Raw genomic sequence first — 14,644 nt, 5'->3', positions numbered from 1 at the left:
ACTTACCTCTGCACTCATGCACCCATCACTCACCTGAACACTGGACATCTCGAACCCTCCAAGCCCTTCAGCCTGACGGTCCACCTCGCTAACTTGGCGTGGTTTGGAGCCATCGGGAAGCCCACATTTCAGGGATAAAAATAGGGATTAGGCTAAAAACTGCCTGTTAACTACCTGTTAACAGGCAGTTAATTGACATTAATCCCCTTCCCGCCTCGGGGAGGCGGCTCCCAGCACAAGTCGGATACCCACCTCCTGTGACACGGGCATGGAGGCGGGTTGGGGCGGGATGGGTTTGTGCCCCCCGCTTTCGCGATTTTAACCCCCCACACGCCTCCAATCCCGCCTCAACGGCCCGATGAAATTCGATCCCATAGAGTACAAAAGCAAGGAAGTTATGATGAACCTTTATAAAACACTGGTTCGGCCTCAACTGGAGTATTGTGTCCATTTCTGGGCACCGCACTTTAGGAAGGATGTGAAGGCCTTAGAGATGGCGCAGAAAAGATTTACGAGAATGGTTCCAGGGATGAGGGACTTCAGTTACGTGGATAGACTGGAGAAGCTGGGGTTGTTGTCCTTAGAGCAGAGAAGGTTGAGAGGAGATTTGATAGAGGTGTTCAAAATCATGAGAGGTCTAGACAGAGTAGATAGAGAGAAACTGTTCCCACTGGCAGAAGGCTGAAGAACCAGAGGACACAGATTTAAGGTGATTGGCAGAAGATCCAAAGGCGACATGAGGAAAAACTTTTTTACGCAGCGAGTGGTTAGGATTTGGAATGCACTGCCTGAAAGGGTGGTGGAGGCAGAGTCAATCATGGCTTTCAAAAGGGAATTGGCTAAGTACCTGAAGGAAAATTAATTGCAGGGCTACGGGGAAAGGGCGGGGGAGTGGGACTAGCTGAAGTGCTCTTGCAGAGAGCCGGCAGGGGCTCGGCAGGCCAAAAGGCCTCCTTCAGTGCTGTAACCATTCTATGATTCTATGATTACAATATCCATGGTCACTTTACAGCAGCGGTCATTGATAGCAATCCTGGAACCCTGAAATTCTGAGTGATTTCTCCCTCCCTACCCCAAGGCTAGGGAACCCAAACATACACCAGCAAACTCAGCATAGATAAGGAATCAAATTTGGATCTTCTTCATCTTCTTAGCTCAGTGCCACACTAAGTGCTTTTACCAACTAAGACTTTTGGGAGGTAATATTCAGACAATGAACAGTATCCAATCTTTGTATTTCTTGTACTGTACTGTGGAATCCTCAGAATGGACATCATCACCCCTATGGAAAGCTTTAAACATAGGTGATGCAGCAGAAACCTGATGGGATCCATATACCCCATTAATTCATCATCAATGGGTGGGAGATCCAGCCCACTAAGTCTCCAAATCCACAACAGTTTCAAATTCTGAGGATGCAATCATGGTAAAAAGAAATATCACTGCCTTCCTTGTATGTCACATCGCTGGGATGAAAATGTCATGCCACTGTCTTGGGGTCTTTCCCTCTTAAACAAAAACTGCGAGGATCCCTCTATAACAAATGTAAGAAGTCACACAACACCAGGTTATAGTCCAACAGTTTTATTTGAAATCACAAGCTTTCGGAGCGCTGCTCCTTCGTCAGGTGAAGACTGACGAAGGAGCAGCGCTCCGAAAGTTTGTGATTTCAAATAAAACTGTTGGACTATAACCTGGTGTTGTGTGACTTCTTACATTTGTCCACCCCAGTCCAACACCGGCATCTCCACACCCTCTATAACAGGAATGTTTACCGTTTCAGTCTGCCAAAAAGTATCCACAATGGGACACCGCCCATTACCGATGACGTTATAATACCACGTCCAAGCCTCAGGGTTAATGGGTTCTCCAGCAGAGCCCAGGATCCTCAAAGACTTGAGATTGAACCTGAAGCAGTCAAAAAGTGAAAAAGAACACCTTACAAAGGGAAAGGAGGATTTTAAAATCACGTAAAACACCCAAAACGATAAGTTCCAATATAGCAGAAATTTGGATTAAGAGGAAGAAGAAAAAAAAACCCTTTCTGCTGGAAACTGAAATGAAAATATGAGAACGCTGGTCATGTACAGGAGGTCCATCTGTACCTGAAAGAGAAAAGACAGGTTTACGCTTTGCAATAGAGAGGAAAGAAAGCATTGGGTATGAAAAACAGAGAATTGCAGGAATGCACAGCAAGTCAGTCAGCCAGCGTGGAACTGTAAAGATAAGATTCACATTCACATAGATTCGCAGTAAGGAGAGAATACAGGCGCACTTTGCTTCGATGGATCATTCCACAAGGTGCTCCAGAACACTGTAAAATTGCGGTCGCTAAGGATATGGGCCCTTGGCATACCTTAGTCCAATGGCATTTCTAACCCATGGACACTGTGTTTTACTGTTCGTGCTACGAATGTCAGAGTCATAACGACACAGAAGGAGGCCATTCGACCCATCGAGTCCGTGCCGGCTCTCTGTAGAGCAATCCAGCCAGTCTCTTTCCCCTGCTCTATGTATTATACATACAAATGGATACCCCATTCCTAAGTTCTTACTTTCTCACGGGTTCCTCTCCAAACTTCATCAGCATTCTAATGACCGTGGGCGCTGTGTAAAGCTTGGTCACTTTATACTTTTCAATCATTTCGTACAACCTCCCCACGTGCGGATACAGCAGCAGACCTTCAAACTAAAACAGAGAGAAATTTACTGAGAACGTATTTGTTGGGAAATCATCCTATTCATGTGCATATTTTTTTTTTCTTTCTCAAATCTGGCAACGCTGTCCTGAGGTTTTGTTGCTAGGCTTCTGGCATTACTCCTCTCAACCCAATCACTAATCAACTCGCCAAGGCTTCTTCGGCAGCACCTGCCAAACCCGTGACCTCTTCCACCTAGAAGGACAAGGGCAGCAGGCGCATGGGAACACCATCACCTGCAAGTTTCCCTCCAAGTCACACACCATCCTGACTTGGAAATATATCACCGATCCTTCATCGTCATTGGGTCAAAATCCTAGAACTCCCTCCCTAACAGCACTGTAGAAGTACCTTCACCACACGGACTGCAGCGGTTCAAGAAGGCGGCTCACCACCACCTTCTCAAGGGCAACTAGGGATGGGCAATAAATGCTGGCCTTGCCAGCAATGCCCATGTCCCATAAACGAAAAAAAAACTAGGGGGGGGGTGGGGAGAGGTGGATCCTGCGATTTTGGGCATTGAGAATTTCAGCCGGGCTGTGAAGCGACGTGCCAAGCAGCGACAGTCAGACTACTCCCGCAGATTGGGAGGGAAAACTGAAGGGTGAGTCACCTCCTCCCACTACCAGGGGATCTTCTCGTATAGAAGACCATTTGCAGAGCACTGGTAGCAGGTTGTCTGCCTGCCTTCTCTCTCAAAAAAATTAGGCCTGGCATAGGGAGATCCAAAGAAAAGAAAAAATAAATATTACTGTTACTGACTCTTTTATTTGGCTATATTCCACTGTTTCTTTTTGTATGATTTTTTTTTTTAAAGTAGAAATGTGCGAATCTGCTTCTATGACTTCAATTTGCCAGGTATATTTGGAGAACATAGAAATAAAGTAGAGGATACAACACTCGTTGGGACTGCTGTGCCCGACCTGCCCAATAGTACTTCTGAGTTATGGGGGCCATTTTCCACCGCCGTTTCTCACAGGCGGCCGGCGGTTGAAAATCAGGGACGGGGCAGGGGGGGCACCTCAGCTGCCCCACTGATGCCCAAGGCCCACTGGATGCACTTTTCAGGCGGGCCTATAAATAGGCCGCGCGCGCTCTGGCCATTTTCACCAGGCATTGCACGTCTCTTTACGGACTGCTGGACGGGGCACTCAGAAAAGCAGCCAAAGAAATGTTTCATTTTTTTTTTTTAAATTTGTGGGGCCAGTAGGAGCACAGTGCTACCTCTAGGCCCAAAAAAAACAACTCCAGTGCACTGTCGGCCCGTGCACGGCCAGCCCTGGGATCGATCGCCTTCCCGACCAGACCCAGCAGCCGGCTCAGCCTGGGAGCCAGCCGATTTCCCGTGCTGCCACAGTCGGGCGCGCTACCGCGGGGCGCTGACTCGGTGCTGGCTTCTAGCTGTCGCCATTTAAATGAGGCCCAAACCGCAAGTGGTTCAAGACTCCCGACGTTGGCTTTGGGCGGGCAGCATGGCGCAAAGTCACAAATGTATCGTTAATTTTATCTTTCCCGCTTGTTTACACTGAGTCAAATAGAGACCAATCAATCTTTTTTATAACATCCTCCATGCTTCCATTTTCATTAGTACCTCACGTCAGGAGGGATGGCTGATGGCAGCAATAGAACATAGAAGTTTTAACCTCTCTTTATCCAGGGAACTATTCCACAATGACGCTCTTTTCATCTTATAGGAATATACTTACAGGAAACTTTGGTTTATCCGGAGGTTGTATGTCCGGAATACTCGATCTAACGGCAAAAATCAGGAGCCGTTTTCTGTAAGTTTTTTTAGATCTCGTTCTTTTTTTTTTCCCAGTCAGCCACTGCAAGGTCTGTAGCTATAGCAACATCTTCAGCTACAGACACTTGCAGCTGCAGCCGACTCTTTAGCAGCTGTTGCTAAGCAACAGTGTTTGTTGTCAGATACAGAGATGAAAACCTCCGTATGTTTCAACATTAACTCTGTATGTCCGGCAGTTTTGATAGATCGGCAACACGCCGGTCCCGTCAGTGCCGGATATCACAAAGTTTCCTGTATTCTGTACACTACCCACCCGATATTTGAAGATCTCTCACTGTTAACCCGTTGACCCATTTGTTAACTTTTTCCTATTTCTTATGTTCTTATATACACATATTTGAGCTACAGGGGAGTCAAGCGTTATGGGGAGCAGGCGGGCAAGTGGCGTTCAGGCCAAGATCAGATCAGCCATGATCTTATTGAATGGTGGAGCAGGCTCGAGGGGCCGAATGTCCTACTCCTGCTCCTATTTCTTATGTTCTAACTTTTCTGCCCAGTTCATTTGGGCCAGACCCAATCTTACCTTGCTGAACTTTGCCTTTTTACAATCCAGCAACCTTCTCTTTGATTCTTCGTTATCCTTTTTCTATTTTTACATTGAAGCTAGCAATGTTGGGGGTCACTATTTCCTGATTGTTCTCCTACTCTCACCAGCTATTTGCTCCACCTCATTTCCCAGAAGTGAATCAAGCAATGCTTCTTTTCTTGCTAGTAGAGAAACATACTGATCTAAGAAGCAGCCCCGTGCATTCTAAAACATGTTCCCCTCTTTGAGCATAAAGATGACATTTATTCCAGTCTATCTTGGAATAGTTAAAACCATGTAATATTATTGTCTCGTTGCTCTTACGTATCTCTCTGAACTCTGCAGAATTCCAGCTCTATCTCGTCTCCGCATCAATCTTATCTCCATTGTTTGGTGGCTGGTAATGCACACCAACCTTATATATTCCACCCCCTCCCTCTTTATGTTTCTCCACATTGCTGGGGGTCTAAGCAAGTGATTTAGTCCTGGTCCTCTGCCTTTGCTGTCCTGTAACTGAATGCTAGAAAGTGTGCTACTGTCACCTGTCTTCACCTCCTCATTTAGTCATTGTGGTCAAAGACTGGTTACGTTTCTCCCCATATCGCTTAAATTATCTTTAAAAACTCATTCTCTTCTGTGTTATTTTCTCATTCAACATCCTACTAATTTCTCCCAGAGTTCCTTACATGACTCTAAAGTTATACTCCCGTGTATTGTTATTTAATACAACGTTATTGTGTTCAATTCTGAGCACCACACTTTAGGAAGGATGTCAAGGCCTTAGAGAGGCTGCAGAAGAGATTTACTAAAATGGTACCAGGGATGAGGGACTTCAGTTTCATGGCGTGACTGGAGAAGCTGGGGTTGTTCTCCTTAGGATAGAGAAGGTTAAGAGGAGATTTAGAATCATAGGGGGAGAAATTGAGTCGCACCCCCTTTGGGGCGCTAACTTTGCTGGGTTTTAGTGCCCCGGAAAAATTAGCGCGACCGAAATTGAGTGCTAGCGCCCCAAGAGGGAAGCGGGGTGCTACTGGAAGCGCCCTGCCTCCCTCTTGGGGTGCTGCGAGGGAATATCGCGGCGCTACGTGCCGTGGTATTGCAGGCCTTCCGCCCCTTCTTAAAGGGGAGGGGCTTTGCACAGCGCGACCCGGGGCCCAGATGGGCCACCAGGGATCAGAGTGCTGGCAAAAGAGCCCGGCACTCAAGACAAGTGTCGGGCTCATGGAGCGCAGCCGGCACTCCGTGGGGGGGGGGGGGGTCAGGAGGCCGGGGATGGGAGCGGAAGCAGATGCTGGCAGGCGGCCAGCAACAAAAATGGCCGCCCGGCACCTCGCCTTTAAATAGCGCCGCCCCAGCCGCAGGTAGGCCCCCCTGAACCCATCGCACATAGCGTCCGGCGGTAAGTCAGGGGATACTACCGAAGATCGTGGCTGGGGCGCGAGCGGGGCGCTGAATTTTGCAGGAGGCATTGGCGGCGCCACGCCCGGGCGCTAGTTGCTCTGCGTCCCGTTAGCGCCCTCTTAGGGCACTAACGGGAGGCGCAAAGCAACCAAATTTTTCCCCCATAGAGTCATAATGGCACAGAAGGAGGCCATTCGGCCCATCGAGTCCGTGCCGGCTCTCTGTAGAGCAATCCAGTCAGTCCCATTCCCCTGCTCTAACCCCATAGCCCTGCACGTTTATTTCCCTCAAGTGCCTATCCAGTCTCCCCTTGAAAACATTGAGTGTCTCCGCTTCCACCACTTCCGTCGGCAGCAAGTTCCAGGTCATCACCACTCGCTGTGTAAAAAGTTTTCTCCCCTGTATCTCTTGCCCAAAACCTTAAATCTGTGTCCCCTAGTCCCTATACCATCAACTAGTGGGTACAGCCTTTCCCCGTCTAGCCTATCCAAACCCGTCATAATCTTGTAAATGTGTTCAAAATCATGAAGGGTTTTGATGGAGTAAATAATGAGAAACTGTTTCCAGTGGTAGAAGGGTTGGTAACCAGAGGACACAGATTTAAGATGAGGCGACATGAGGAAACATTTTTAACACGACGAGTTGTTGTGATCTGGAATCCATTGCCTGAAAGGGTGGTGGAAGCAGATTCAATAATAACATTCAAAAGAGAATTGGATAAATACTTGAAAGGGAAACATTTACAGGGCTATGGGGAAAGAGCAGGGAAGTGGGACTAATTGGATAGCGCCACCAAAGGTGCGATGGGCTGAATGGCCTCCTTCTGTGCTGTAGCATTTGATTCTATGAACTGTGCAATGATCACCAGATCCCAAGGAGGCTACTTAACCCACCCCGCCCAACAGACCCACAGTTATAATCGCCTCCGAAATCTTACCGCCCCGCTCCATTCCCACCTTCCGCCACTTTAACTGGACCCTTTGTTTAGGCGGCCGAGGCGCCTGCCTGATTATGCAAATCAGGGTCCTATGATGTCATTAGGACCCCAAAGGCATTTTAATTGATGACTGAGGGGCTGCCTTTAAACCTTTGTGGAACCAGGAACAGCAGGAGAGCTCTTCCGAGCACCAAATGCAAAGTCTGGGCCTCTGCTGCCCCAGGCTCCCCCTGCTTTGCACCCACGAGACGCTGCCAAGCACCCCCCCCTTAAATATCCCAGACTATAAATACTGAATCAGCCAGCTGTGGCACCGGGTAAAGATAGCACCAATGTACTGTCATGCTCCTGTTAGTCTGTCCCGGCCTCCTCTCGTGCACCTTACAGCATAGTACTTCATTGGCTGTAAAGCGCTTTAGGACATCCGGTGGTCGTGAAAGGCGCTATATAAATTCAAGTCTTTCTTTCTTCTCTATTCTGATAAATACATGTTTAAAAAGTTGTGTAAAATCAGTTACACTCACTTGGTGTAAGCTGAAGCCAAAGAGAACTATCTCACAATTCTAGTATATGGGATGTCAACAGTGCTGTAATGATTCTATACATTTGCAGGGCTATGGGGAAAGAGCAGGGGAGTGGGACTAATTGGATAGCTCTTTCAGGGAGCTGGCACAGGCACAATGGGCCGAATGGCCTCCATCTGTGCTGTATCATTCTATGATTCCATGATTCTAACTCTTCAGTTATGAACCCTGAGAGCTTTAGCGCTGTTTATGACCCAAAATGAATGAAATAATAATGTGAGCGTGACATCGACTAGCAGCCCGGGAGTAGATTATCCCTCAGGCAGGGATGGTGCCGTGCCCAGCGAGACCCGCATTGGGAATAAAGTACCTCAACAAGATGGGGGCTTTTACCTTCCATATATTAACTAAACCTGTTTAGAATATCTTCCCTGCTCCAATAGGTGCACAGAATACTGCCTCTACTCACTAGAACACTCGTCGCACCGTTTGCCAGTGGCCCATAGGCAACGTATGAGTGTCCAGTAATCCATCCAATATCAGCTGTGCACCAGTACACATCGTCAGCTTGGTAGTCAAAAACGTATTTAAAACTGATTGCTGTGTAAAGTAGGTAGCCCGCAACAGTGTGCAGCACGCCCTAGAATAAAAACAAAAAGGTCATTGTCAGTAGGGTTCAGCTTGTGACGACACGTTGAGTAATGGTCGTGTTATTGCCCCGTGACCAGTTGTGGATTATCACTGGCTCCATGTGCACTCAGTCGTTCTTCATTCTGGAGACTATCACTCAACAGCTACAGGAACTGATGCAACCACTGACAAAATGACAGTAGGTACACCAGAGCAACCCCCATCCCCCAACCCCACCCCCAGCCCATGCCCCACACGCCGCCAGCCTGCTCCCCCAAACCTCCCATTCCCCATCCCCCAACCTCCCCCAACCCCATCCCCCCAACCCCACCCCAGCCCCACCCCCAGCCCATCCCCCACACGCCACCAGCCTGCTCCCCCAAACCTCCCATTCCCCCATCCCCCAACCTCCCCCACGCCCAGCCCATCCCCCACACGCCACCAGCCTGCTCCCCCAAACCTCCCATTCCCCATCCCCCAACCTCCCCCAACCCCATCCCCCAACCTCCCCAACCCCACCCCAGCCCATCCCCCACACGCCGCCAGCCTGCTCCCCCAAACCTCCCATTCCCCATCCCCCAACCTCCCCCAACCCCATCCCCCAACCTCCCCAACCCCACCCCAGCCCATCCCCCACACGCCCCCAGCCTGCTCCTCCAAACCTCCCATTCCCCCATCCCCCAACCTCCCCCACGCCCAGCCCATCCCCCACACGCCCCCAGCCTGCTCCTCCAACGCTCCCATTCCCCCATCCCCCAACCTCCCCCACGCCCAGCCCAACCTCCCCCACGCCCAGCCCAACCTCCCCCACGCCCAGCCCATCCCCCACACGCCCCCAGCCTGCGCCCCCAAACCTCCCATTCCCCCATCCCCCAACCTCCCACACCCCCAGCCCATCCCCCACACGCCCCCAGCCTGCTCCTCCAACGCTCCCATTCCCCCATCCCCCAACCTCCCCCACGCCCAGCCCAACCTCCCCCACGCCCAGCCCAACCTCCCCCACGCCCAGCCCATCCCCCACACGCCCCCAGCCTGCTCCCCCAAACCTCCCATTCCCCCATCCCCCAACCTCCCCCACGCCCAGCCCATCCCCCACACGCCCCCAGCCTGCTCCTCCAACGCTCCCATTCCCCCATCCCCCAACCTCACACCAGCCCATCCCCCAACCTCCCCAACCCCACGCCCAGCCCATCCCCCACACGCCCCCAGCCTGCTCCCCCAAACCTCACATTCCCCCATCCCCCAACCTCCCACACGCCCAGCCCAACCTCCCCCACGCCCAGCCCATCCCCCCACACGCTCCCAACCTACTCCCCCAACCCTCCCATTCCCCATCCCCCAACCTCCCCAACCCCACCCCAGCCCATCCCCCACACACCCCCAGCCTGCTCCCCCAAACCTCCCATTCCCCCATCCCCCAACCTCCCCCACACGCCCCCAGCCTACTCCCCAACCCTCCCATTCCCCCATCCCCCAACCTCCCCCACACGCCCCCAGCCTACTCCCCAACCCTCCCATTCCCCCATCCCCCAACCTCCCCCACACGCCCCCAGCCTACTCCCCAACCCTCCCATTCCCCCATCCCCCAACCTCCCCCACACGCCCCCAGCCTACTCCCCCAACCCTCCCAACACCTCTTCCCCCAACCTCCCCCACGCCCACCCGAGCCCATCCCCCCACACGCCCCCAGCCTACTCCCCCAACCCTCCCAACACCCCCAGCCCACTTGCCCACACTGCTCTGCCCCACCCCCCTACACACAACCCCCACCCTACTGTGCGTATGTGGTTGGCAACCTCTAGGAGCTTGGGCCTGAGATCGACGAGCTGCAGACTGCAGCAACTCGGCATCCTTGCAATTCACAAACAGCGGCTTAAATGTTAGGTTGGTCTAACTAAGGTACTTTCTGTCATTGAGGTATAGAAAATAAGGAAATTGCAAATGTATAAATCGCTTCGTACATTTATTTATAAAACATATTAAATTGCACTTAAGTGCTTTACTTTTTTTTGCTGACAAATGTAGGTGAAGGTCTAAGGAGGACAGTGCAGGGGCGCCACCTAGGTTAAAAAGAGCAGGAGAGAAGGAGAGGTAAATCGAGTAGTAGTGATAAGGTGACTTAAGGTTGGGTATTAAAAGCTTGTAGGAGGAAGAAAAGGCCAAGGGAGGTAAAGAGATCTGCAGTTGCGAGGTTGTGGGAAAGAATGGGTTAGAATAGGAGATGGTACAATCAGTCTTGATTTCAGCACAGTGGCAATGCAAGAGAGAGAGAGATATTTTTGATTGGCATCCTGTAGTCTACAATGGTGAAAATCGCATGCAGACAGAAGACTTGCCTTGGGTTTCCCAGTTGACCCACTTGTGTAGAGGATGAAGAGTGGATGTTCAGCATCAACCCATTCTGGCTCACACTGCTCACTGGCATCCTTCATTAGTACATCCCAGCGCACATCAGTCTCGGAGTTCCAGAATAACTGAGAAAACCACAAAGAATTGGAACATTAACGTCTTTCAGAATGTAGCATTTAGCCGCCACATAATAAAGCATAGGATGAGAAAATGCCATTTGATCTATCAAGCCCATTCCTACAATAGAGTAGAATTTCATCCTTACCCCGTGGGCATTAAGCAGCGCCTGGGCAAAGCACAGAAAGGAAAATCTGACAGGGAGGATCACACGCCCTTTATAGATCCCGCAGGACTTCCCTTCCAGTAATTTCAGTAATACAGGCAGACACTGAATTGCTCTTAGCCTGTGCTACTGCTGCTTCAAAACTAGGAGGCAATGGAATGTCATTCAAGACATTAGGTACAGTAGCATAGTGGTTATGTTACTTGGCCTAGTAATCCAGAGGCCTGGACTAATGATCTGCGAGATATGAGTTCAAATCCCACCATGGCAGCTGGGGAATTTAAGTTCAGCTAATTAAATTAAAAATCCGCAATAAAAAGCTAGTATCGGTAATGACGACCATTAAAAACCTATCTGGTTCACTAATGTCTGTTAGGGAAGGAAATCTGCCTCCAGACTCTTAACTATTAGTTGTACCAAACTGTGACCATGGGGGTTCCTTGACTGCAGCGGTCACCACCACCTCCTCAAGTGCAATTAGGAATGGGCAATCAATGCTGGCCTTGCCAGTGACGCCCACATCCCATGAACGACTAAAAAAAAAATAGCTCTCCAATATTCCCTCTCTAGTGCTGAGAACACATGGCAACTCTGTGTGACACTACAGCTAAGAGTGGTAACTTGTCATGTGGGGAAATCACAGGCCAAACTCACATCCTCGCACTCTGTCGGGGGCTCCTTGAGTGCTGGTTAATCCTATGATAAGCTTGTGAACAAACAAGCAGAATGCCTGTGTTCTCTCCTCAGTAAAAATGATGCACCTACGAAAAGGAATTAAAGGAAGGTCTTTAGCGCGTTCGCTGGTCTGTGCCAGGTTAAGTAGGGCAGCAGTAAGGGTGCTACAATTGGATTAGAGATAGGAAATTTGGTCTGTGTCATGAATCTTATGATTCATGAGATAACACTGGGCGGCCAGCTGGTGGCGCCGTCCAGGGAAAGTATAAATACTCGGGCGTGGGCCCAGCTTGCTCAGGATGTTTTTGTAACCAGGAACTAATGATGTAACTAGAAACTCATGGTTGTGAAACAGTTGATTAAAGCCTTGTTTTATACTCAAACCAAGTGCTTAGTAGTTTTCTTACATCAGTCTGTACTGCTGCTACTCATCACGATACAGTGAAACTTGCTCCTAAGTGTGTGTTGCTGAGGACAGGAATCAGGCCTGGTTATAATGCTCTGCACAGTTGATTTAACCAACCAAGGCGCACGCGTGAATGACAGCCGCTACAGCGAGGTGCTGACTGCAACTATCTCCTCTGAATCATAGCCCAGGAACAGAGTCAACTTCCAGAGAGGTGGTGAGTGGAGAAAAGTGAAAGAAAAAAATAATTCTGAGTCTGAGTGGGCTGAAGAAATAAAATCGTTTACTCTGTTGCCCTGGGATCCAAACTAAGGTCTACAAAAGCAAAATACTGCGGATGCTGGAAATCTGAAATAAAAACAGAAAATGCTGGAAACACTCAGCAGGTCAGGCAGCATCTGTGGAGAGAGAAACAGAGTTAACGTTTCAGGTTGATGACCTTCCGTCAGAACTTTCATTCTGCCAGTGCCATTTACACTTCATCTAGAGCCATCTTTTGTTTCTTAACTTGTCCCATTACCATCTCCTTTTGCCTCGCACCATCATCCTTTTTGTCTCTTAATTTCTCCTGCCTTCCATCCTATCACAGACCTTCAATTTAGTTCTTCCCTCCCCTCCCTCCTCTCCCTGCCCCTACACTTGCTTAAAAGCCTGTTCCATCTCCAACTTTTGCCAGTTCTGACAAAAGGTCATCGACCTGAAACGTTAACTCTGTTTCTCTCTCCACAGATGCTGCCTGACCTGCTGAGTATTTCCAGCATTTTCTGTTTTTACTACAAAAATACTCACTGTTCCACAGGAGTTAAGAAGAGTGTTGGGATCTGGGATGCGGGAGGGAGTGGGTGTTTATGAGCTGAGGTAGTCATGCATGGACTGTGGGAGGGGCAGGCTTGATGGGCCAAATGGCCTTTTCCCGATTCAAGATTTCCTATGTATTTATGTTACGTTTCAACCATTAGTCATCACTTAGTTATTTTTTTTAATTGAATCAGCATTTACCTGCAGTATGTTACAGCAGGTTTGTCCATGGTTGTTCTTCACCTTGTCACCAAGACGTTGCACCACAATGCACTTTTTCACAACAAAATCCTCTCTAACAGAAATTATAAATCAAATTATGAAGAATGTTCCATTTAAAAAAAATGTAATATATTCTACAAATAGCAGGACTGCCTTTTCATGTCATAAGATAATGTCCCTCAAATATCACATTTTGGGGGGATTTTAACATATTTTTAACCATTCCTTTTTATTTAATAGTTATTTTGATAGTTGTGATACTCCCCAGCTTTTATCACAGTTCCACCATTGCCAGTCTCTCGACTGACCATAGTTTCAATGTTATTGCTGCGGTCCTAAAAACATAAGAACATAAGAAATAGGAGTAGGAGTTGGCCATTCGGCCCCTCGAGCCTGCTCCGCCATTCAATAAGATCATGGCTGATCTTCTACCTCATCTCCACTCTCCCGCCCGATCACCATATCCCTTGATGCCCTTACTAGTCAGAAATCTATCGACTTCTGTTTTGAATATACCCAATGACTGAGCCTCCACAGCCCTCTGGGGTAGAGAATTCCAAAGATTCACCACCCTCTGTGTGAAGAAATTTCTTCTCATCTCAGTCCTGAATGGCCTACCCTTTATCTTGAGGCTGTGGCCCCTGGTTCTAGACTCTCCAGCTAAGGGAAACATTCTCCCAGCATCCATCCTATCAAGCCCAATAATAATTTTGTATGCTTCAATGAGATCCCCTCTCATTCTTCTGAATTCAAGAGAATACAGGCCTAGTTTGCTCAATCTCTTCTCGTACGACAGTCCCGCCATCCCAGGAATCAATCTCGTGAACCTTCATTGCACTCCCTCTATGGCAAGTATATCCTTCCTTATGTAAGGAGACCAAAATTGTACACAGTACTCCAGGTGTGGTCTCACCAAGGCCCTATATAATTGGAGTAAGACTTCTTTACTCCTGGACTCAAATCCTCTTGTAATGAAGGCCAGCATACCATTTGCCTTCCTAATGGCTTGCTGCACCTGCACATTCACTTGCAGTGACTCATGTACAAGGACACCCAGGTCCCTTTGAGCATCTGCATTCCCCAATCTTTCACCTTTTAAGAAATACTCTGCCTTTCTGTTTTTTCTACCAAAGTGGATAACTTCACATTTATCCACATTATATTCCATCTGCCATGTTCTCGCCCACTCACTGAGCCTGTCGAGATCCCCTTGAAGCCTCTTCACATCCTCTTCGCAACTGACACTGCCACCTAGCTTTGTATCATCAGCAAATTTGGAAATGTTACATTTAGTCCCCTCATCCAAATCATTGATATAGATTGTGAATAGCTGGGGCCCAAGCACCGATCCTTGCGGTACCCCACTAGTCACAGCCTGCCATCCTGAAAA

General features: G+C 49.0%; 1 protein-coding gene across 1 annotated transcript in view; it reads right to left on the bottom strand.

Moving 5' to 3' along the window:
* acss2l (acyl-CoA synthetase short chain family member 2 like) overlaps positions 1–14,644 on the bottom strand; it is a 122,356-nt gene that overhangs the window by 47,253 nt on the left and 60,459 nt on the right. Inside the window, exons 7-11 of the mRNA XM_085992379.1 lie at positions 13,234–13,327; positions 10,858–10,995; positions 8,361–8,531; positions 2,556–2,689; positions 1,776–1,908 (exon numbers count right to left, since the gene is read on the bottom strand). Of these exons, the coding sequence (XP_085848505.1) occupies positions 1,776–1,908; positions 2,556–2,689; positions 8,361–8,531; positions 10,858–10,995; positions 13,234–13,327 (670 nt within the window). The remainder of the gene's footprint in view (positions 1–1,775; positions 1,909–2,555; positions 2,690–8,360; positions 8,532–10,857; positions 10,996–13,233; positions 13,328–14,644) is intronic.

The sequence above is a fragment of the Somniosus microcephalus genome, chromosome 7 (genome assembly GCF_052327205.1).
Source record: "Somniosus microcephalus isolate GS21.2 chromosome 7, FLI_Smic_1.0, whole genome shotgun sequence".
NCBI classification, from domain to species: Eukaryota; Metazoa; Chordata; class Chondrichthyes; order Squaliformes; family Somniosidae; genus Somniosus; species Somniosus microcephalus.
Note: the sequence above shows the minus strand (reverse complement) of the source record. Positions and strands in the feature narration are given on the sequence as shown.